At 53.4% G+C, this 19,790-nt stretch overlaps 1 protein-coding gene and 1 long non-coding RNA gene across 4 annotated transcripts in view; one reads left to right on the top strand and one right to left on the bottom strand.

The window, feature by feature from the left end:
* The first annotated feature begins 17 nt into the window (after positions 1–17).
* Positions 18–18,960, top strand: col4a3 (collagen, type IV, alpha 3). Of its 3 annotated transcripts, XM_061281279.1 has the most exons (53): positions 18–152; positions 348–483; positions 2,783–2,839; positions 3,256–3,345; positions 3,444–3,488; positions 3,729–3,773; positions 3,866–3,928; positions 4,151–4,204; positions 4,338–4,364; positions 4,432–4,506; positions 4,881–4,943; positions 5,019–5,054; positions 5,147–5,194; positions 5,256–5,330; positions 5,449–5,493; positions 5,570–5,632; positions 8,407–8,451; positions 8,521–8,574; positions 8,725–8,766; positions 8,838–8,919; positions 9,001–9,036; positions 9,121–9,285; positions 9,426–9,518; positions 9,582–9,677; positions 9,911–9,981; positions 10,106–10,294; positions 10,803–10,968; positions 11,037–11,129; positions 11,247–11,351; positions 11,410–11,504; positions 11,575–11,725; positions 12,136–12,249; positions 12,316–12,483; positions 12,577–12,666; positions 12,740–12,874; positions 13,877–13,975; positions 14,127–14,216; positions 14,290–14,429; positions 14,669–14,795; positions 14,860–14,940; positions 15,032–15,133; positions 15,217–15,264; positions 15,327–15,512; positions 15,578–15,708; positions 15,798–15,870; positions 15,972–16,043; positions 16,719–16,844; positions 16,910–17,008; positions 17,232–17,444; positions 17,728–17,905; positions 18,113–18,227; positions 18,343–18,515; positions 18,591–18,960. In XM_061281279.1, the coding sequence occupies exons 2-53, from the start codon at positions 388–390 to the stop codon at positions 18,670–18,672; spliced, it is 5,007 nt and encodes a 1,668-aa protein (XP_061137263.1). In that variant the 5' UTR covers positions 18–152; positions 348–387; the 3' UTR covers positions 18,673–18,960. The 3 variants fall into 3 exon arrangements, with proteins under 3 accessions (XP_061137263.1, XP_061137264.1, XP_061137266.1); XM_061281280.1 differs by lacking the exon at positions 5,570–5,632; XM_061281282.1 differs by lacking the exons at positions 18,343–18,515; positions 18,591–18,960 and having other exon boundaries at positions 17,792–17,905; positions 18,113–18,230.
* The window catches only part of LOC133155760 (uncharacterized), a 3,005-nt gene continuing 1,146 nt past the window's right edge, over positions 17,932–19,790 (bottom strand). The window contains exon 2 of the long non-coding RNA XR_009714726.1: positions 17,932–19,790. This exon is cut by the window's right edge and continues 219 nt beyond it. This is a non-coding gene — a long non-coding RNA (uncharacterized LOC133155760).

The raw sequence follows: 19,790 nt of genomic DNA, 5'->3' as shown, positions 1-19,790 counted from the left end.
ACGCTCCTGCCTTTCAAAATAAGACTACACGGATGACTCCGGTTGTTCCGTTCGGAAAGGGTTGCGCCCGTCTTCCTCGACGGCCCGAAAGTACGCGCACCGCTTCGTCTGGGTTATCTGAAACCGACGACGACCATCGGCCGCAATCAATCGTCAGTAAATTGAACTCTTAATTTGTAAGCGTGAAGGCACAAGTGCGAGTCTCGGAGCGTGTGATGTGGGTGCGTGGTGGGTGTGTGTGTGTGTGTGTAGTGGAGGTGTGTGTGTGTAAGGGAGGGAGGGAGGGAGTGGGGGTCAGAGTCCCGCCGTCTGCAGCGGCAGCTCATCGTTGTGACCAATCGTCGCAGGCCGGCCCGAGAAGAGGATCCGACCCGAGCCGCCGCTCCCATGCTGGTTGTGTCGGTCACGCGGGGGCGCGCCCTCCTGGAGCCGCCGCTGCTGCTGCAGATGATGCTGATTCTGATGCTCCTCACCACCAGCTGGGTTAGACAAGCTTCACTTTTCTGCTCATTTTCCTTCAAAGGAAAAGCTCACTCCTTTGTTACCGCACAACTTTTCAATTTTACGTCCCCCTTCTAATGGCTGCGGGCAAGGTCTGTCTGTCTGTCTGTCTTTCTGTCTTTCTGTCTTTCTGTCTTTCTGTCTTTCTGTCTCTGTCTTTCTGTCTCTGTCTCTGTCCGCCCGCCTGCCTGCCTGCCTGCCTGCCTGCCTGCCTGCCTGCTTGCCTGTCTGTCTCTCTTTATCTCTCTTTACCTCTCTGTCACTCTCAGATCTATCGAATCTATCTCTTGTGCCTGCTCTTGACCTTTCTTCTCCTCAATTTCCGGATGAGAGCGTTTGGTGGCACGGAGCTTCCCGCCATAAAAGGTCCATGTTCTTCTTTTGTACATTTGAAGTTAATTTGATGTTCATTTGTGAAAAAGTAGCAAGTGATTTGTGCTCACATCTGCTGAGGGTCATTTCAAGACGTAGCAGCGTCTGGACATAGCTGCAGACTTTTTGGGGAGGGTCTGGGCTAACTCCAACCCCCCTGTAGTGAGTAGGACCTTTGACTTGTATCCCAGATACGCGTAGACTTTGGTGCGCGGGAAGAGGAGCGCCGACGTTGATGGGCTTCCTCTGGCTGAGCGCATCCCTGCTGAAATCCCGCTAAATGGCCAGGCCAGACGCAGGCCAGACGCAGGCCAGGCCAGACGCAGGCCAGGCCAGACGCAGGCCAGGCCAGACGCAGGCTAGGCCCCATGCCAGGCCAGGCCAGATAAGACAAAGGCCAGGCCAGGCCAGATAAGACAAAGGCCAGGCCAGACACAGGCACAGCTGTGCACCACAGACAGGCCGTCCCGATGCACCGAAAAAGCCCGATAACCGTCCCCATCGTGCAAAGACTGGGAGAGCCGCCCGCTCCCGTTTGACCTTGGGGACAGATCCGGTCAAAAGTCTGAGAAACGCGAGACGTAAAGTGAATTGATCTGGAAGAACGCCGCTTGTGGCTTTCGGGGGGCTGGTGGAAGTCAAGCTTGCCGTTGACCTTTGTCACGTCATTGCATTGACACGTCTTGCGGCTAGGGGAGAAACATATGACTCTTCCATCCATCGGAGGCAGGTGGCCATCGGGAAATACGAGACAACGCCTGAACAGGTTTCTTTTCTTTTTTAAGTTAAATTGTTCCATTATTCCCACAGTCTACTTTTAACACAAGCCCTGGTGACAGGCTCGTGTTCCCACCCGCCCCCATGCCAAGTAGTTCTGCGCCAGACACAACAAAAAACAAAGTGCGCGAGCTGCAACGTGTGTCTCGCTCGGGCTGTTGTTTGTTGTCGCCGCAGATTGGCGGGACCCGACTCCTTTTTGAGCCTGGAGTGCCGCGGGCGGCCTCGTTGCAATTTGACTTCTTAGCCAATATAGCAAGGGAGCGTGTCGCCGGGTGAGAATAGAACGGGCAGAGCACAAAACAAATGTGTCGAGCAGGCCGAGAACCAAGTGTATTTGGGAAGCGGTCCGACGTTGGCCACAAGACGACGTCACGTACGACGTCGATGCGATTGGTGTGGGGGTCTCCGGGCGTTGCGCACACACCGCAGCCGCGTTCTCGGTAGCTTGTTCTCGGACCGCCGCCAGGCGTCCATCCAGGGCTGCCTGAGGCGCTAACGGCTAGTACCTTGCCATAATGGCAACACGAGCGGAAGGGAAGAAGCGGCAACCTCGGCTGTGTCGGACCGCCTCAAAGGGGAGCGGCCGCATGTGTCACGTCGCCGCGTTTGTATTGTTCGCTATTTGGCGCATTGCCGGCTGGCCTCTCCGGCTCAAATTTGTATCTGGGGCTCGATATGTCCCCGCCGAGGACCCCGTTTTGTCTGTGTTGCCTTTGTGCCTTCCTGTGTTTTCACACGCATTTGCGCGCACGGACGCACGCACACACGCACACACACACACACACAACACCAAGGCGGCGGCGGCTCGGCCGAAAAGACACGAAAGCGCGAGACAAACGCGCGGTAAGGTGCGCTAGCGTGACGACGTGACGACAAGAATCTTTTAAAAGATGGCGACGGCAGAGCATGCGAGTTCGGACGGGACCCAGATAAGACCGGGATGCAGATAAGACCGTCTGGACCGTTGCGTGAAAGGAACACGCCAAGATTTTGTTTGGGTTCCGCTTGACTCAAAAATGTCTTCCAAAGATAAAAAAGAAAAAAAAAATCAAGCAACGTGATCCCCACGACAGGACGCGACTGGCGGACGTGTTGTTGATGTGTTGCTGACGTGCTGCTGTTTGTGCAGGCGTGCCAGTGCAGCAGGAAGTGGCCGTGTCATTGCGAGGGTGTCAAAGGTCAGAAGGTGAGTGCCAAAATCAAGGCCTTTTTGCTCGTGATTCATTCTTAACTTTGTCATTCAATGTATTTTATTCCTGTTTGTATGGGTGCCATTTGATTTTTGGACTGATTTGCTTTCAAAATTGACTGTGTTCTCGGTCTCAATTGGGGCGCGGGAAACCTCTATGGCCTCCAGCTTGTGTGTGTGTGTGTGTCTGTGTGCGTGCGTGCGTGCGTGTGCGTGTTGTTAATGTTGTGGTGAGGTTGGGTTGTTTGCATTTACTTGTCCTTGCTTTGTGTTCTTATTGGCGTGGAAATGCAATGCACACTTGTCATTGATGTGCTTATCATCAGTACGTATTTTATTCTTGATGTGTAATTGTACACGTACTACGTGTCATCGCGTGGCCCTATGTTGCATAATCACTCGGCCGTGCTCAGGGGGAGGCCGGTTACCGGGGATACGACGGCCTTCCTGGACTCATCGGTTACCCTGGCAACGAGGGCGGCCAAGGACCGGACGGACTAGAGGTCAGTGCGTCAGTGTGTTTGTCCACCAATATGATGTCACTTAATGAACTGACACATGAAAGTAGTCACCGTGGATGTTGCGCTCGTGGCACCGGCAGGGTCAGCGGGGTTTGGCGGGACACCCGGGACTCAAAGGCTCTCGGGTAGGAACATCGCCGTAACCACCGCGATGACAATAACGACGATGACAACATCAGAGGATGATCATGGAGATGAAGATGATGTTTGCAGTGTTCCCACGAGAGGGCGGCACATTGCTCTTGTGTTCACATGACTGCAACGCACATGCCTTATTGGACAGAAGTGCACACGGCAACATACCCATCACGCGCGCAAACACACACACACACACGCACACACATTTTCTTCTTTTGTGTTTTTAGGGTGTTCCAGGCCCTTCGGGTTTTCCCGGCCCTCCTGGCCTTCCAGTAAGTTGTGCGAATGATCAACTATACCAAGGTGAAACCTTGGATGGATGGATGGATGCCAATTTGTTTTTGCCTTGCCGTTTGGTTTTCAGGGACTTCCAGGCAGCGAAGGCTCAGTGGGCCAAACGGGACTCCCAGGATGCAACGGCACTAAGGTAGCCGCGTCAGCGACCTCTCACCACTTCTTTTGATCATTTGTCCATTACTTGTTGCGCATCGAGGTCAAATGAAATGTTTCTATTCATTCCATTGAACTACCCGATTCCAACTTTTCTTCTTCTGTGTCATGAAATGCTTCCAATTTGGTACACTGTATAGCCCAAATTGTCCAGCAAAAATGACTAGCCTACTTGCGATGTCATCACTTGTTCTTCCAGGGTTCGGACGGCTTCCCCGGCTTCCCCGGAATCCCAGGGCTGGCCGGCCTGCCCGTGAGTTTCCCCGCTCAAAAGCCTTCTTGTCTATCTCACCATACAGTGACAATAAAGGCTTCTTATCTTGTTTTATCTTATCGGAGGCTAACACGGCTAAGTATCCCAGCTAATGGCTTTGTTGTGTTTTCAGGGTCGCCTGGGACCGCCAGGAGAAAAGGTTTGAGGTCCCGCTCTGACTCGGAACTTGCCCAAGTGTCCATGCTCAAATCGTTTCTTCCTTCAAGGGAGACTCGCCATTCTTTCCATATTCCACTGAGATTAAAGGCACACAAGGACCACGAGGACCAGATGGAGACAAGGTATTGCAGAAAAAACATTCTGGAGAGAAAAGAATGCTTTTCTAGAGAAAAGCAGGGAATTACAACTGCTTAGCCTCCTTCCTTTCCCAGAAACTTGCCAGGCATGGGCACGGGTCATGTTGTGACCCTCGAAGCACTCCAACACAAACATTGCTCGAACAATGAGTGTAACAATACTTACAATTGTGGCAATACTCACAAGCACACACATTTAGTCACTTTGGTTAGTGCGCTTTAGCGAAGAACGAGGACTGGCCGCGCCGCGCCGCGCCGCGTATATCCGTTTGTATGCGTGACACCGCTTGCAGGTGGGGCGGGCAGTACCGTGTCCGTTCAAAAATGGCTGCATTCTGATCATTGCCGTTTGTGGGCAGGGATTGAGCGGAGAGCTGGGCCCGCCGGGCTTCCCGGGACCTTCAGGACCTGCTGGACTTTCTGTACGCTTCCAATTGTTTTCAGCTTTCTCGTGCCAGCATCGACTCAGATGAGAGCTTTTGTTTTGTCCCGCGCAGGGACGTCCGGGGTCCCCGGGGTCGCCGGGAGAGAAGGTCGGCCTGATTGCGGTCCTATTCCGGCGCTAATCGCTACGCTAGCCACAAGTTTGCATGTGATGCCGTGGGTGTGCTTTGTCTTTTGTCAGGGTCAAGAGGGTCCCAGTCCGGTCAGCCCAGGTCCACAAGGGCTGAAGGTGAGTGTGCAAGGTCCAGCACGCAAGTTTGTCCAGATTTTCAAAAAGGTTCTGCTTCAAGGGACGTCGCGGACCTGTGGGTATCCCGGGCCCGAAAGGAAGCAAATTGTATGTGGAGGGGCCCAAAGAACTGAAGGTCCGTCCATGTCTCTGCATGCTCTCATTCACCTGTTCATTTTTCAACCTATTCAGCCCTAGTGGCCCATTCTTTCAATTATTGATGGCTCTGAATGTTCCTGCTCGAATTGTTTCAGGGCGAACCCGGTGATGTTGGACCCAAAGGTTGCACTGGACATCCTGTAAGTCTTTCATCTAGTCTTCGCTTTTTGGTCTTGTCCCTTGTTTTGTGAGTGGCGTGGGATTTTGGCTCATCAGGGTCCAGCGGGAAGATCGGGGACTAAAGGCGAGCAAGGCCAGCGAGGGGAGCCGGGCTCACCGGTAAGGCGACTGACGTCGCTCCGGGCGTACGCCACGCTCTGCCAGGGCAGGGTATTGGCTTGGCTTGGCTTGGCTTGGCTTGGCTTGGCTTGGCTTGGCTTGGCTTGGCTTGGCTTGGCTTGGCTTGGCTTGGCTTGGCTTGGCTTGGCTTGGCTTGGCTTGGCTTGGCTTGGCTTGGCTTGGCTTGGCTTGGCTTGGCTTGGCTTGGCTTGGCTTGGCTTGGCTTGGCTTGGCTTGGCTTGGCTTGGCTTGGCTTGGCTTGGCTTGGCTTGGCTTGGCTTGGCTTGGCTTGGCTTGGCTTGGCTTGGCTTGGCTTGGCTTGGCTTGGCTTGGCTTGGCTTGGCTTGGCTTGGCTTGGCTTGGCTTGGCTTGGCTTGGCTTGGCTTGGCTTGGCTTGGCTTGGCTTGGCTTGGCTTGGCTTGGCTTGGCTTGGCTTGGCTTGGCTTGGCTTGGCTTGGCTTGGCTTGGCTTGGCTTGGCTTGGCTTGGCTTGGCTTGGCTTGGCTTGGCTTGGCTTGGCTTGGCTTGGCTTGGCTTGGCTTGGCTTGGCTTGGCTTGGCTTGGCTTGGCTTGGCTTGGCTTGGCTTGGCTTGGCTTGGCTTGGCTTGGCTTGGCTTGGCTTGGCTTGGCTTGGCTTGGCTTGGCTTGGCTTGGCTTGGCTTGGCTTGGCTTGGCTTGGCTTGGCTTGGCTTGGCTTGGCTTGGCTTGGCTTGGCTTGGCTTGGCTTGGCTTGGCTTGGCTTGGCTTGGCTTGGCTTGGCTTGGCTTGGCTTGGCTTGGCTTGGCTTGGCTTGGCTTGGCTTGGCTTGGCTTGGCTTGGCTTGGCTTGGCTTGGCTTGGCTTGGCTTGGCTTGGCTTGGCTTGGCTTGGCTTGGCTTGGCTTGGCTTGGCTTGGCTTGGCTTGGCTTGGCTTGGCTTGGCTTGGCTTGGCTTGGCTTGGCTTGGCTTGGCTTGGCTTGGCTTGGCTTGGCTTGGCTTGGCTTGGCTTGGCTTGGCTTGGCTTGGCTTGGCTTGGCTTGGCTTGGCTTGGCTTGGCTTGGCTTGGCTTGGCTTGGCTTGGCTTGGCTTGGCTTGGCTTGGCTTGGCTTGGCTTGGCTTGGCTTGGCTTGGCTTGGCTTGGCTTGGCTTGGCTTGGCTTGGCTTGGCTTGGCTTGGCTTGGCTTGGCTTGGCTTGGCTTGGCTTGGCTTGGCTTGGCTTGGCTTGGCTTGGCTTGGCTTGGCTTGGCTTGGCTTGGCTTGGCTTGGCTTGGCTTGGCTTGGCTTGGCTTGGCTTGGCTTGGCTTGGCTTGGCTTGGCTTGGCTTGGCTTGGCTTGGCTTGGCTTGGCTTGGCTTGGCTTGGCTTGGCTTGGCTTGGCTTGGCTTGGCTTGGCTTGGCTTGGCTTGGCTTGGCTTGGCTTGGCTTGGCTTGGCTTGGCTTGGCTTGGCTTGGCTTGGCTTGGCTTGGCTTGGCTTGGCTTGGCTTGGCTTGGCTTGGCTTGGCTTGGCTTGGCTTGGCTTGGCTTGGCTTGGCTTGGCTTGGCTTGGCTTGGCTTGGCTTGGCTTGGCTTGGCTTGGCTTGGCTTGGCTTGGCTTGGCTTGGCTTGGCTTGGCTTGGCTTGGCTTGGCTTGGCTTGGCTTGGCTTGGCTTGGCTTGGCTTGGCTTGGCTTGGCTTGGCTTGGCTTGGCTTGGCTTGGCTTGGCTTGGCTTGGCTTGGCTTGGCTTGGCTTGGCTTGGCTTGGCTTGGCTTGGCTTGGCTTGGCTTGGCTTGGCTTGGCTTGGCTTGGCTTGGCTTGGCTTGGCTTGGCTTGGCTTGGCTTGGCTTGGCTTGGCTTGGCTTGGCTTGGCTTGGCTTGGCTTGGCTTGGCTTGGCTTGGCTTGGCTTGGCTTGGCTTGGCTTGGCTTGGCTTGGCTTGGCTTGGCTTGGCTTGGCTTGGCTTGGCTTGGCTTGGCTTGGCTTGGCTTGGCTTGGCTTGGCTTGGCTTGGCTTGGCTTGGCTTGGCTTGGCTTGGCTTGGCTTGGCTTGGCTTGGCTTGGCTTGGCTTGGCTTGGCTTGGCTTGGCTTGGCTTGGCTTGGCTTGGCTTGGCTTGGCTTGGCTTGGCTTGGCTTGGCTTGGCTTGGCTTGGCTTGGCTTGGCTTGGCTTGGCTTGGCTTGGCTTGGCTTGGCTTGGCTTGGCTTGGCTTGGCTTGGCTTGGCTTGGCTTGGCTTGGCTTGGCTTGGCTTGGCTTGGCTTGGCTTGGCTTGGCTTGGCTTGGCTTGGCTTGGCTTGGCTTGGCTTGGCTTGGCTTGGCTTGGCTTGGCTTGGCTTGGCTTGGCTTGGCTTGGCTTGGCTTGGCTTGGCTTGGCTTGGCTTGGCTTGGCTTGGCTTGGCTTGGCTTGGCTTGGCTTGGCTTGGCTTGGCTTGGCTTGGCTTGGCTTGGCTTGGCTTGGCTTGGCTTGGCTTGGCTTGGCTTGGCTTGGCTTGGCTTGGCTTGGCTTGGCTTGGCTTGGCTTGGCTTGGCTTGGCTTGGCTTGGCTTGGCTTGGCTTGGCTTGGCTTGGCTTGGCTTGGCTTGGCTTGGCTTGGCTTGGCTTGGCTTGGCTTGGCTTGGCTTGGCTTGGCTTGGCTTGGCTTGGCTTGGCTTGGCTTGGCTTGGCTTGGCTTGGCTTGGCTTGGCTTGGCTTGGCTTGGCTTGGCTTGGCTTGGCTTGGCTTGGCTTGGCTTGGCTTGGCTTGGCTTGGCTTTGTCCGGCCCGGCCCAGCGTAGCATAGATGGAACATTGCGCAGCGTACGTCGCATCTCACTTGTAATTTGCAGGGGAAAGCAGGAAAGGACGGCCTCCCTGGAGAACTGGGACAAACGGTGAGGACCATAAGGCCAGCCGCCAGTCCAGTCCGGGTAACAAAATGACGCATTTGCTTGCATCTACAGGGAGAACCGGGGCCTCGGGGCTTTGTGGGTCCCCCGGGCATCGATGGAGGACAGGTAAGTAGAAAATGTTTTTCTTTCGAGTTATTTTTGCACAAAAAAAGTTCGGATTGAGCTGAATTCTTTTAGACATGTTTTTTGTTTTGTTATTTTATAAAGCATAGTCACTAACAATGAAACGCTTGTCATCATCTGTTTTGTGTCGAGGGCGAGAAAGGCGACTTTGGTCCTCCTGGTCTTCCGGGCGAGGTGAGGCTACCTGAAAAAGAAAGCATGTTCTGTCTAAAAGGGGTGTGGCTGCATCTCTTTTTCTTCACCAGATATCCTGGAAGTACGCATTTGTGAAAGGGCGCAAAGGGACTGCCGGGCTTCCTGGATCAACAGGGGCACCTGGGGAGCCAGGTATCATAAACTTTTGTCTGAAGAATGACTCACCTAGGTGGAGTGTCTAAAGATTTTCTTCTTCTTCTCTGACTCTTTTAGGACTTGTGGGCTTTCCCGGACCCCAGGGCGAGCAAGGTATCTTCAAGCGGCCAATCAGAAAACACTTCATTAGCGGTAGCCTTCGGGAAACGTGATCCCAAGCACCAATTTCCTCCTCAGGGGTGGGTCCGACTGGTCAGCCAGGTCCTCCGGGGCCACCGGGCTTCATGGGACCTAAAGGAGAGAAAGGGCAAAATGGGCCTGTGGTCATTGGGCCTCCTGGATCTCCAGGGGTCCCTGGGAGTTCTGGACCCATGGGAGAACCAGGAGAGCCAGGAATACCAGGTGTGAAACCCCGTCCCGATATTGGTCTACTGTATTTCAATCGTAAGATTTCAGCAATTGGGCTGACTCGGAGTCTAGTTAGCCCAGCATTTTTGACAGAAGTGGAAATTAGACGCTAAAGTGCTAACTTTCTCTATCAGACTTCCAGCGAGGCGCCGTCGGACCTCCTGGCGCCAAAGGTCGTAAAGGCCTTACCGGACCTCCCGGGACCAGAGGGCGGGAAGGCCCGGAAGGTGAGCGCTCGTGACAACAAAAGAGAGAACACAACATTTAGGTGGGTAACGTTTGCTCGTCAGGTGAGAAGGGGGTGCTGTGCTTGGTCTGTCCCATTGTTGTGGGGTCCTCCGGACCACCAGGTCAACCGGGGGAACCAGGTGCAGATGGGCTGAGAGGTAAAAAAAACAACAACACATCGTTGTCATCAACATTATCGTCATGATCGTCACGAAATGAAGTGATACTTTGACTTTATATACAATACAATATAATACAATAGAAGTGTATATACAGTAGAGCGGTGGGGTCGACCCTGAACTGCTCTCCATCCAATGCCATGGGCCTCCTAAGTCAAGGTACCACTGTAAAGACTAGTGAGCACATTGAAGTGTGTCGGTTGTTGCCTCAGGAGAACTTGGTGCTCCGGGCTCCAAAGGCGAAAGAGGTCTGAAAGGTATGGCTGGAGGACCTGGGCCACGGGTGAGTTCACTTCAGCCTCACCCTGCATTTGAAGCAAATCTGTTGGATCCTTCAAATCCCCAAATGACATCCCCAGACTGGAATACGGCGAGCAAAATATTTAGCTTCCCCTCTGCCTCTGCAGGGTCTCTTTGGTATCCAAGGACCGCCAGGATCGCCTGGTCTCACAGGTGATCCCGGCACCATGAGGAGGTATGGCCAGAAAGGGGAAGTTGGGAAACAAGGAGACGATGGAGCGCCGGGCCTTGAGGGCCGAGATGGACTTCCTGGAATGGCAGGACCAAAAGGCAGCCCGGGACCGAAGGGGAACCCTGTGAGTATCTGACTATGTAAAGTGCGCACGCCTTGTAATTTACAGCAGTCCTTAAGCATCATTACAGTGGGCGAAAGAGTAAATATTTTGGCCAGCGCTATTTAAAGCTCGCTGCCAGCTCTCATTGAACCGTCAGACCGGGAGACCCCCAAGGCTCCAGACCGCGGTCAACGGACCGGCCGAGCCATCCGTCCACCCGCCATGCTGACATCCATTTCACAAGCAAACATCCATTTTGCCAAGTGTGTCAATGTTCAGGCCAATCAACGGTCTCTTTAAGTTAAAACTGTAGTCCATTTCAAATACTATGTGAGGCCTCACTTGGCTCCATTTCTGCTCTGTAGTATCATTTTGATTTGATTTGATTTGATCTGATTGATGAAGTGAAAATCCACTCGCATAATGACTCTTCCCAAACATTCTAATTGGATAGAAATGCCTCGAAGTGGTGGCAAATCACTACATTTGTCTAAAACTGACAAAGGGTGAGCTTGACTTACTCTTGCAGGGACAAGGACTCAAAGGTTTCAGGGGTCCTGTTGGAGTGACTGGTCCCAGAGGAGCACCGGGACAAATGGGGCCGCTTGGGCCGCCAGGTATCGGGGCTCCTGGACCGCCAGGACCACCAGGGACTGTAGGAGTTTTGGGCCAGCCTGGAGCTCCTGGTAAACCAGGTATGACTGTCTATGTATGACTGGCGGAAACAAAGGCTGATTCTTAAAGCCCATCCTGTGTTTTTCAGGGGAAAAAGGTTCTCCTGGTAAAATCATAAGCAGCCCGGGAGATCCTGGCCAGAAAGGAGCGAAGGGATCGTCTGGCAACCCTGGATCAAAAGGTGAGGCTGAGAGTGCATACGGTCACTTCAAAATGCACGCAGAAGACTTCCGGGCGGGTGTCAAAGAACAACAAGGTTCCCAATCAAGTCTTTCGCTTGTTCTGTTGCTCAACTCAGGGGTGATGGGACCTCCTGGAATTCTGGGATCGGGCGGTCTGAAGGGAGAAGGAGGACAAATAGGATTTACTGTCCAGGGTCCTCAAGGCTTTCCAGGAGTCAAAGGTGAGCTTTTAGAAGGTGTTGATCCCGATTGGACTAACTTTACGGATTCTTGTCTCAGGATCCAAAGGCCTGGCAGGAGCTCCAGGTGTTCCAAGTTACGGAAGTAAGGGCCGCTCAGGACCATCGGGACCACCGGGGAAACATGGCTCCAAGGTAACATGAAGTCAGTCACTGGGCGCAAAAACTCTCAACCCTGATCCCTTAACTCCTCTTGTACAAACAGGGCACTGCTGGCTTTGGGTTTCCTGGCCAGCAGGGCCAATTGGGTCCCCAAGGAGACCAAGGCTCTGTAGGAGCACCGGGGTCTCAAGGGCCCCAAGGATCTGTTGGACTCCCAGGGTACGCAGGACAAGATGGAGCACCAGGTCCCAAAGGTAGAATGAAGCTGCTTCCTTTGCCGAAACCAGTTTGATTGTCACGCTCAACGTTTTGCTTGCTATTCATGTGCATTGCCTCTGCCTCCGTTAGTGCTGCCCACGGCTTCTCTTTACATACTTCAAGCATGAAATAACACCCGTGCAAACATAACCAATCAGGTTTTGACACATGAAAGTACCCTGGGCTGGTCATAGGCTGATGGATGGGTCTAGTCTGGAACACATTCTTGCAATAATCTGGGGTTCACCGTGAACTGTCAAACCAACTAAGTAGCGGGCCGGCTAGTCTAACTAATAAATATCTTGTCTGTCTATGTATTTAACCCTGTGGGTGTGGCGCTTTGAGAATCCACTTAGATTCTTCTCTGAGTGGACTAAGCGCCTCCTGCAAATTGTATGTCTTCCAGGTTCTCGGGGCCTGGATGGGTTTCCTGGACCACCTGGCCCCGTTGGATCTTGCTTGCCAGGAGCAGCTGGACCTGTGGGACAGCAGGGGCCTATGGGAGTCATTGGCTTCTCGGGTATATAGTAGATATAAACCATCAAAATTACTTTTGTGCGAGTGCGAGACGTGTTGTGTTCCGCAGGAGGCCGGGGTTTCAAGGGTGAGAAAGGTGATCCTGGGCTGCCTGGCAAGGGCGCTATTGGGCCGCAGGGACCGTTTGGCGTCCCCGGGTTTGATGGAACTCCAGGTCCACAGGGAAGCACCGGTATGAAAGGGCAGACTGGGAGTCCTGGTCAGCCAGGAAGTTCAGGTATGAAGGAGCGCCTCAGTCTTGACGACTTGGTCGGTCTGTCAAAAAAAAAAATTCCATTCCAGCAGAGTCATGTTTATTTTTGCCTGTCAGGTGTTACGGGAGACTTTGGTCCCCCGGGACTCCGTGGTAGTCCAGGGAACCTTGGGAGACCAGGAGAGCCTGGGATTCCTGGGCCAAAAGGTGACACGGAGTGATCGCAAATGACTTGCACGTCTGTCTCCAAATCACTACCACCCTGTGGCTCCTGGTTCAGGTGAGGAGGGTGTCAATGGTACTGCAGGCTTCCAGGGGCCACCCGGGCCTCAGGGGGCTCGAGGGGAGACTGGACCAAAAGGAATGCAGACCACTGTGCAGATGTACGGGGATCCTGGAGGTCTGGGAGAGCCTGGTATGCTATGCTATGCTATGCTATGCTATTACCGTGTTTTTCCATGCATAATGCGTACCCTAAAAACGGCATGTCGATGCTGGAAAAAAACCTGTACCCATGTATAATGCGCACCCAAATTTTGACTCTTACTTAAGTCCGTAAACGTAAAATTATTTCAGAAAAAAGATCATCTTTGGGAACAACCGGATGTTATTCTGCCGGTCAGTATCACTGCGCATGCGCTAGCAAACCCGATAGCAAAGAAATGTTTCGGATTTGTGTACGGTACATTGTGACCACAAACGAGCAGGTGATCGAGCAAGCGTCCGATACGAGAGCATTGTGTTCGTACGGAGCGTGTTTGAAGTGAACAGCAGAGAAGAAAGGAACAAGGCAAAGTGTTGTGAAATCAAATATTACCTGTAATACGCATTTAGGTAGAGAACTGAATTCTCGCTCTTTATATAGCTGACGTGTCTTGCGCATCTGTAATGGCGGCCTCCGTAGGATATCCGGTTTGCGATGGAGATTAAAAAACAAACAATATTTGACAATAACACCCCATCAAGGATTGCACCATCGCATCAAACAATGTGTCGTCAATAATGAATTTTACTGACTGTGTTGGGCAAGATGGCTGAATGCGATGCGCGATTGACAACAAACAAGAAGAAAGGTGTGATTTCAAGTTTTATTTTGAGGGAGATTTTCTTCAAAAATTGTTGGACCCATGCATAATGCACACCCCAGATTTTAGGACAATAAATTAGTTAAATGTTGCGCATTATGCATGGAAAAACACGGTACACTCCACTCCACTCATTAGTCTTTCCGTCCGTCCTCATTTTTTAAAAGCGCTTCCGTCACCTTTTCAATTATCTTTGCTACGCTGGCCTTTTCTGTTTCGGAGCATATTTTTATGGTCATTATTCTTGAGCTGTTCTGTGAATGTTCAGTCTAGCCGCAGTGTGAACACCTCCAGAATGTCCCGCGTCTTCTCACCAGTCTCTTTATCCTCAGGACCTCTAGGTCTGACTGGTGCTAAAGGCAGTCAAGGTTCCCTGGGGCCCCCGGGTCTCGATGGCACCAATGGCAAACCAGGAAGAGCTGGACCTCAAGGTGCTTTTGATGGCAGTTATGAAGTTATTTCTTGCTTCATGCTCCGTCGAGCGTGAAGACTTCAGTCAGACAACAATCAACAATAAATCATTAAAGAGCAATAAAAATCAAATTTGACTGGGGAAATACAGCCAATGTGTTTGTTTCTCAGGACCCCGTGGGGAAGCAGGTAGAGCTGGAGAGACCGGTCCTCCTGGTTCATGCGGTCTCCTCGGAAACTCCGGGGAACTTGGAAAACCAGGTCAGTGGTGTGACTTCACCGCAAACTTGATCGGCAATTGTCAGGACTTTGAACATCTGCATCATGTGTCCAGGTTGCAAAGGTGAAAAAGGTTCTGCCGGGCCCTGTGGAGAACCCGGTCTTGTTGGAAATGAAGGACCGGGCGGACTGAAAGGTGTAAAAGGGGAACCCAGTTTAGCGGGACCTGGTCCCAAAGGATATCCTGGAGAAAAGGTGTGGCATTTCATTTCTAAAAACTTCTTTTGCTAACAGGGAATGATGTCGGAGCCACTTTTAAATGAATCGGTTGAAAAGTGAAACAAAATTGGAACTGGGGTCAATGTCAGAAGTCAAACGGTCAATCAAATACACATTTTAAACGTGATATTATTTGAGTCCATGTTTGTGAGCAGAAGATGGTCTCGCCTCCAGCACGACGTCTTGAGTCAATTATTTTCCATCTCTTTTGCCAGGGACAGCCAGGTTGTGCAGGTCCCACAGGTCTAAAAGGGGTGCTAGGAGATAGAGGAAACTTTGGTCCTCCAGGAGATCGTGGTCCCTGTGGCCTGAAAGGAAATGCTGGACCACCTGGTTGCAGAGGTCTGACTTTTGACTCGGTCGCCGTGTTCCAATAGTCTGTGAGAAAATATGCTCTCTGTCTCAGGTCCTCCAGGTTCTCCAGGTGAGAAAGCTTGTGATGGACCTCCAGGGGTCAACGGACCTCCAGGACCTAGTGGCCTGACAGGTGCTTCAGTTGTAGTGAAACCTTGGCTTTTGTCGGAAAGTCAAACCAATGGCACGGTGACAAAATGACAACTGTGTCTCGACTCTTTCAGGGAACAAGGGCCCCCCTGGAAATCCGGGTCCATCTGGTCCCAGAGGAAGCCAGGGACAAGATGGCATACCAGGACCTGCTGGAGAGAAGGGAGCCATGGGGGGTAAAATAAGCCACGTTATCCTGGTTTTAGAGGCTCATTTGTCATTGTGTGTGCGCTCTTTTTTTTCTTCTTTCTTTCTCCAGAACCTGGAATCGGAGCCAGGGGAGCAGAGGGGACAAATGGTCCACCGGGTGAGTTTGGAATGTGTTTGCCTGATAAAAGAAGAGAAATGAATGTTTAATTTTATCTCCAGGCTGTGTTGGAGAAAAGGGAGCTCCTGGTACTTGCGGTCATCCAGGGCCTTCTGGTCCGGCAGGAAATCCAGGTTGCCCCGGTCCGCCCGGGTTCCCTGGACCCCCTGGTCTTCATGGTAGGCAGGGACCCTGCTCTGAAGGAGAGAAAGGAGGAAAGGGACTGCCAGGAGAACGGGGACCAAGAGGTGATTCAATCGTTTGAGTGGATTGATCCTTTTTGTGCCATTGAGATTTTCCACTTTGTTTGTAGGGCCACCTGGGTGTCGAGGGCCTCCCGGCCCCCCAGGTTCTGGTCTTAAAGGAGAAAAGGGCTCTAAAGGGGAAACAGGTGGCACGGGCAGCCCCGGTTGCCACGGTGAACCTGGCCCGCCAGGCATGCCGGTCAGTACGTGTTCAAACTCCTCACACGCACAAGCTGGGCTCCGAGCACTTGGGTTTGCCTTGACGAGCTCCGAATGGAATATGTTCAGGGTCCAGACGGAGCGCAGGGAGCACCTGGACGCAAAGGTTACATGGGGCTTACCGGGGCTACCGGACCTGTCGGTACGACCGCCGCGTTGTCCGTTTTCTTTGCTGCTTCATTTCAGTCCATCAATTGCCGGACGGACGGACTGACGGACGGCGTCCCATTTGCTTGTTTTCAGGCACCAAGGGTGACGACGGTCCGACCGGCATCAAAGGTTCTCCTGGACCCGCTGGACCGAGGGGGAGACGAGGTAGGACCGCTTCAAGTGAAATTCTCTTCAACCCGTGTCAAATCACTCGCTATGTGGTCGACGAAAAAACAAACTTAAGAAACGTAGGGGCTGGGCTGTTGACCGTCCCGCCGTTTCCAAGAAGCCGAGAATCTCCTATGCCCATGTTGCGTTGAGTAAGATTGGGGACAGAACCTCAGAGGACAGCGGCTGAGCGGAGGGAGTCGTGTCCGTGTCCACATTGAGTATAATTACGCTCGTACACAAGTTGAATGGGTTCTCTGAGCGAGCTCCAAACTCAATTGACCTTACAATGTTGAAACCCGTTGAGACGAATGGAAATGCAGCCCGCAAAAGGTCACCCACCGCCGTCTTTTTGGTGTTCTTTGTAAAACTGCAAAAATAATCGCCTTCACATCCATTCACTTGAGCGGCGCCATACTATCTGAATTTGGTGCATCATTCAGATTTGGTTTTCCCATATAAAGAAAGAAAATCGACCTCGCAAGGGCGCATCATTCAAACAACTCAATTCAGGGTTGTTCCAAAAAGCTCAAGACACAGTAACAGACTAGATTCCGGTCTGCAATGGCACGTTTCTAGTACCATTGAGCGCCAGCGCCTATGTGCAAGCGTGCTTGCGGACCAAATGCAACCCTCAAGCCGAGGTGCCACTGTGCTTTGCTGCCCCTGCAGGGCAGAGGGGGAAGGACGTGTCCAGAGAGGTGCTGGTCTCAGCAGGAGACCAAGGCTTGCCTGGAGATCCAGGACCGCCAGGACAACCGGGGAGCACAGGAATGCCAGGCGGAACCGGCGCTCCAGGTGACTCATTTCAGCTCAGTTTTGGCCACTTCAGGATGTCCTAATGAAGTAACTTGTCATCGCAGGTCCGAAAGGTGGGCGAGGGCTCACCGGGCCGACAGGGGGGGGCGGTTTTACGGGCCAGAAAGGCGACACCGGCGACAGGGGAGAGCCCGGAAAAAAGGGTAAGAAAAAGTCAACGGCTGCTTCGGGAAAATGGCTTCTCTGCCGTAGCCTTTCTTCTCGAGAGCCTGATGTAAATCTGTGAGAAGTGTACGAGCACAGCGCCAGCGCACCGGAGCGACCGCACCGGAGCGACTGCACCGGAGCGACCGCACCGGAGCGATAGCGCAGCCGCGTCGGCACCACATCCGAGCTGTCTGAGCAGTGAATAAGGTGCCGTTGCAGGTGTGACGGGCCCACCGGGTCCCGCCGGGGCAAAGGGCCCTCGGGGCCCCCCGGGCTCTTGCGTGGACACTCCGGAGAAAGATGGCTTCCTGTTCAGCCGGCACAGTCAGAGCACCGCCGTACCGGAATGCCCGTCGGGATCTGTCCAGGTGTACAGCGGCTTCTCTCTGCTCTTCATCAACGGGAACAACCGGGCTCACGGGCAGGACTTGGGTACGTGGTGCCCCGCTTAAACGCTCTTCTGAGCTGGCCTCACACCAAACCACAGCACAGCCTTTGTTTCTTGCTAGCATGTCCCATTTGAATGGCTTCTCCGCTCAGGTCTGGCTTCTGCTGCGATATGTAAAAAGCCGTGTCATTTGGACCTCCCGACCAATCATTAGTCTGTCTGTCTGTCTGTCTGTCTGTCTGTCTGTCTGTCTGTCTGTCTGTCTGTCTGTCTGTCTGTCTGTCTGTCTGTCTGTCTGTCTGTCTGTGCGTGCGTCCCTTCCTTCAGGAACTCTGGGTAGCTGCCTTCCTCGTTTCACCACCATGCCCTTCCTTTTCTGTAATACGGACAGCACCTGCCGCTACGCCGCACGCAACGACTACTCCTATTGGCTCTCCACTGACCAATCAGGAGTCAGCGCCATGCCCTTCATCTCGGGACCGCTCCTGAAGAATTACATCAGCCGGCAAGAATCCTTCCGAATCGTGCCCAGTTTGTGTGTGTGTGTGTGTGTGTGTGTGTGTGTGTGTGTGTGTGTGTGTTTGGGTGCGATGCAGTATACTCTGTGTATCTGAGATGTGTAATGTGCGTCTGTTTGTATGTGTGACTGGCTGCCATTTGTCTGATGATGTGTGTGTGACATATGCTTGCATTTAAAACATCTGCATTTCAGGTGCGCGGTGTGCGAGTCGGCAACCAACGTGATGACTGTCCACAGTCAAACACGTTTGCTTCCCGACTGTCCTCTGGGTTGGGATTCTCTGTGGTCGGGATTCTCTTTCGTCATGGTGAGTTTGCCCTTGCTCATCATTGGCCAATCCCTGTTGGTCGCCTCTGACATTGGTTTTGAACTCTTCTTTGGGTGTCAAACTCCAAACCGGCCACCTTTTGTTGGGTCTTCAGGAAACGGGAGTCGGGGCGGAGGGTTCGGGTCAGCCCCTGTCGTCGCCCGGATCGTGTCTGGAGAGCTTTCGTAAGATTCCCTTCATCGAGTGTCACGGCAGAGGGACGTGCAACTTCTACACTGACTCCTACTCGTACTGGCTGGCCGCACTGGACCCGCGTCACATGTTCAGGTGCTCGCCGCCTGGCCGGCCGGCTGGAAGCCACACCAAAAAGCCGTCCTGAAAGCCCGTCTTGTTGTCTTCCAGCAAACCCGAGCCTCGAACCGAAGCCGGGGACCTGCCGGAAAATTTGATCAGTCGTTGCAGAGTTTGCTCTAAGCGCCCGTGATCCCGACGTGCCCGCCCACGCTGACAGGGATACCGATATGGATTGAAACGACGTCATCCGGACCAGCAACAGCACCCGTGTCATCAAGAAGTCGTCGGGACCGACGACAGCAGAAACGACCTCGTCGGGACCGACGACAGCAGAAACGACCTCGGCGGTACCGACGCCTGACTTTCAATAGCGACCGCACCCTCCGTTCTGATGCCATTCCAATTGATCTCCAAACGCTCGTTTCCGAGCGCCCTATAACGTTGATTGGACGACTTGGACTCCATGTTGGGACTGAGTGAATGACTGCCAACGCGGCAACTGCCTTGGCAATCTTTCTCTCTCTCTCGCTCTCTCTCTCCCCCCTCTCTCTCTCTCTCTCTCCCCCCTCTCTTTCTCTCGCTCGCTCGCTCCGCTTCCCAACCAGCAATGTGACAAGATTTGTCAAAAATGGCAGATGGTCCCACACATTGCTGGACCATCAACCGGGGCGGAAATGGGCAAAAGGGACCTTTTTGGGGATCTCTGCTCCAAAATCCGAGCGCAACAGCCCAACTTGATTGTCGACATGCTCTCGTTTGGTTTCGTCTGCAAAATGGCGACCGTGGGCTAAAATTCCAAGAAATGGACACTTGCGTGTGAGCTTTCAGCTGCAAATGGCCACCATGGGTGAGCATATCAAGAAATGGACACTTTCAAGCCGCGCTTGACGCGTCTGTCCCACTTTAATACCGGCGGTCGCGGTCGTTGTCAGGGATTTGACTGGCGCTTGAACGACCCGTTCTGCGTTTTTGAGAAAGTCGCCACTTATCACGTTGCTCCTCGACGTGACTTGTGGAATAGATGCCCGAGACTACGGCCATATTGACTGCGCGCGTTCTTTCGATATCCGCCTGATGCTAACTGTTAGCACGTGAAAGCTGTATTCCATTATATGTATGTTAGCATGAAGCCAGCAGGCTCTTCTGAAGTTTGCTTCCTGTAATTCTCTTTGTGTGTTCACTTCTCCAATAAACTGAAGATGAGTGCGGCACAAAACATTTTCCAACATGCCTTCACTGCCTCGGTTACTAAAAAGTCAAACGAATGACAGCTCGAGACGTCGACCGGAACTCATTCAATTGGTCAAT

Source organism: Syngnathus typhle, linkage group LG6 (genome assembly GCF_033458585.1).
Source record: "Syngnathus typhle isolate RoL2023-S1 ecotype Sweden linkage group LG6, RoL_Styp_1.0, whole genome shotgun sequence".
Lineage (NCBI taxonomy): Eukaryota > Metazoa > Chordata > Actinopteri > Syngnathiformes > Syngnathidae > Syngnathus > Syngnathus typhle.
This window is presented reverse-complemented; position numbering and strand designations above follow the sequence as displayed.

Bases quoted from the DNA above. Each gene is read 5' to 3' on its own strand.
- col4a3 (XM_061281279.1), top strand. From the start codon at position 388: ATGCTGGTTGTGTCGGTCACGCGGGGGCGCGCCCTCCTGGAGCCGCCG. The intron at 15,513-15,577 runs GTGATTCAATCG...CTTTGTTTGTAG, and splicing joins AGGAGAACGGGGACCAAGAG to GGCCACCTGGGTGTCGAGGG. The intron at 16,845-16,909 runs GTGACTCATTTC...TTGTCATCGCAG, and splicing joins AGGCGGAACCGGCGCTCCAG to GTCCGAAAGGTGGGCGAGGG.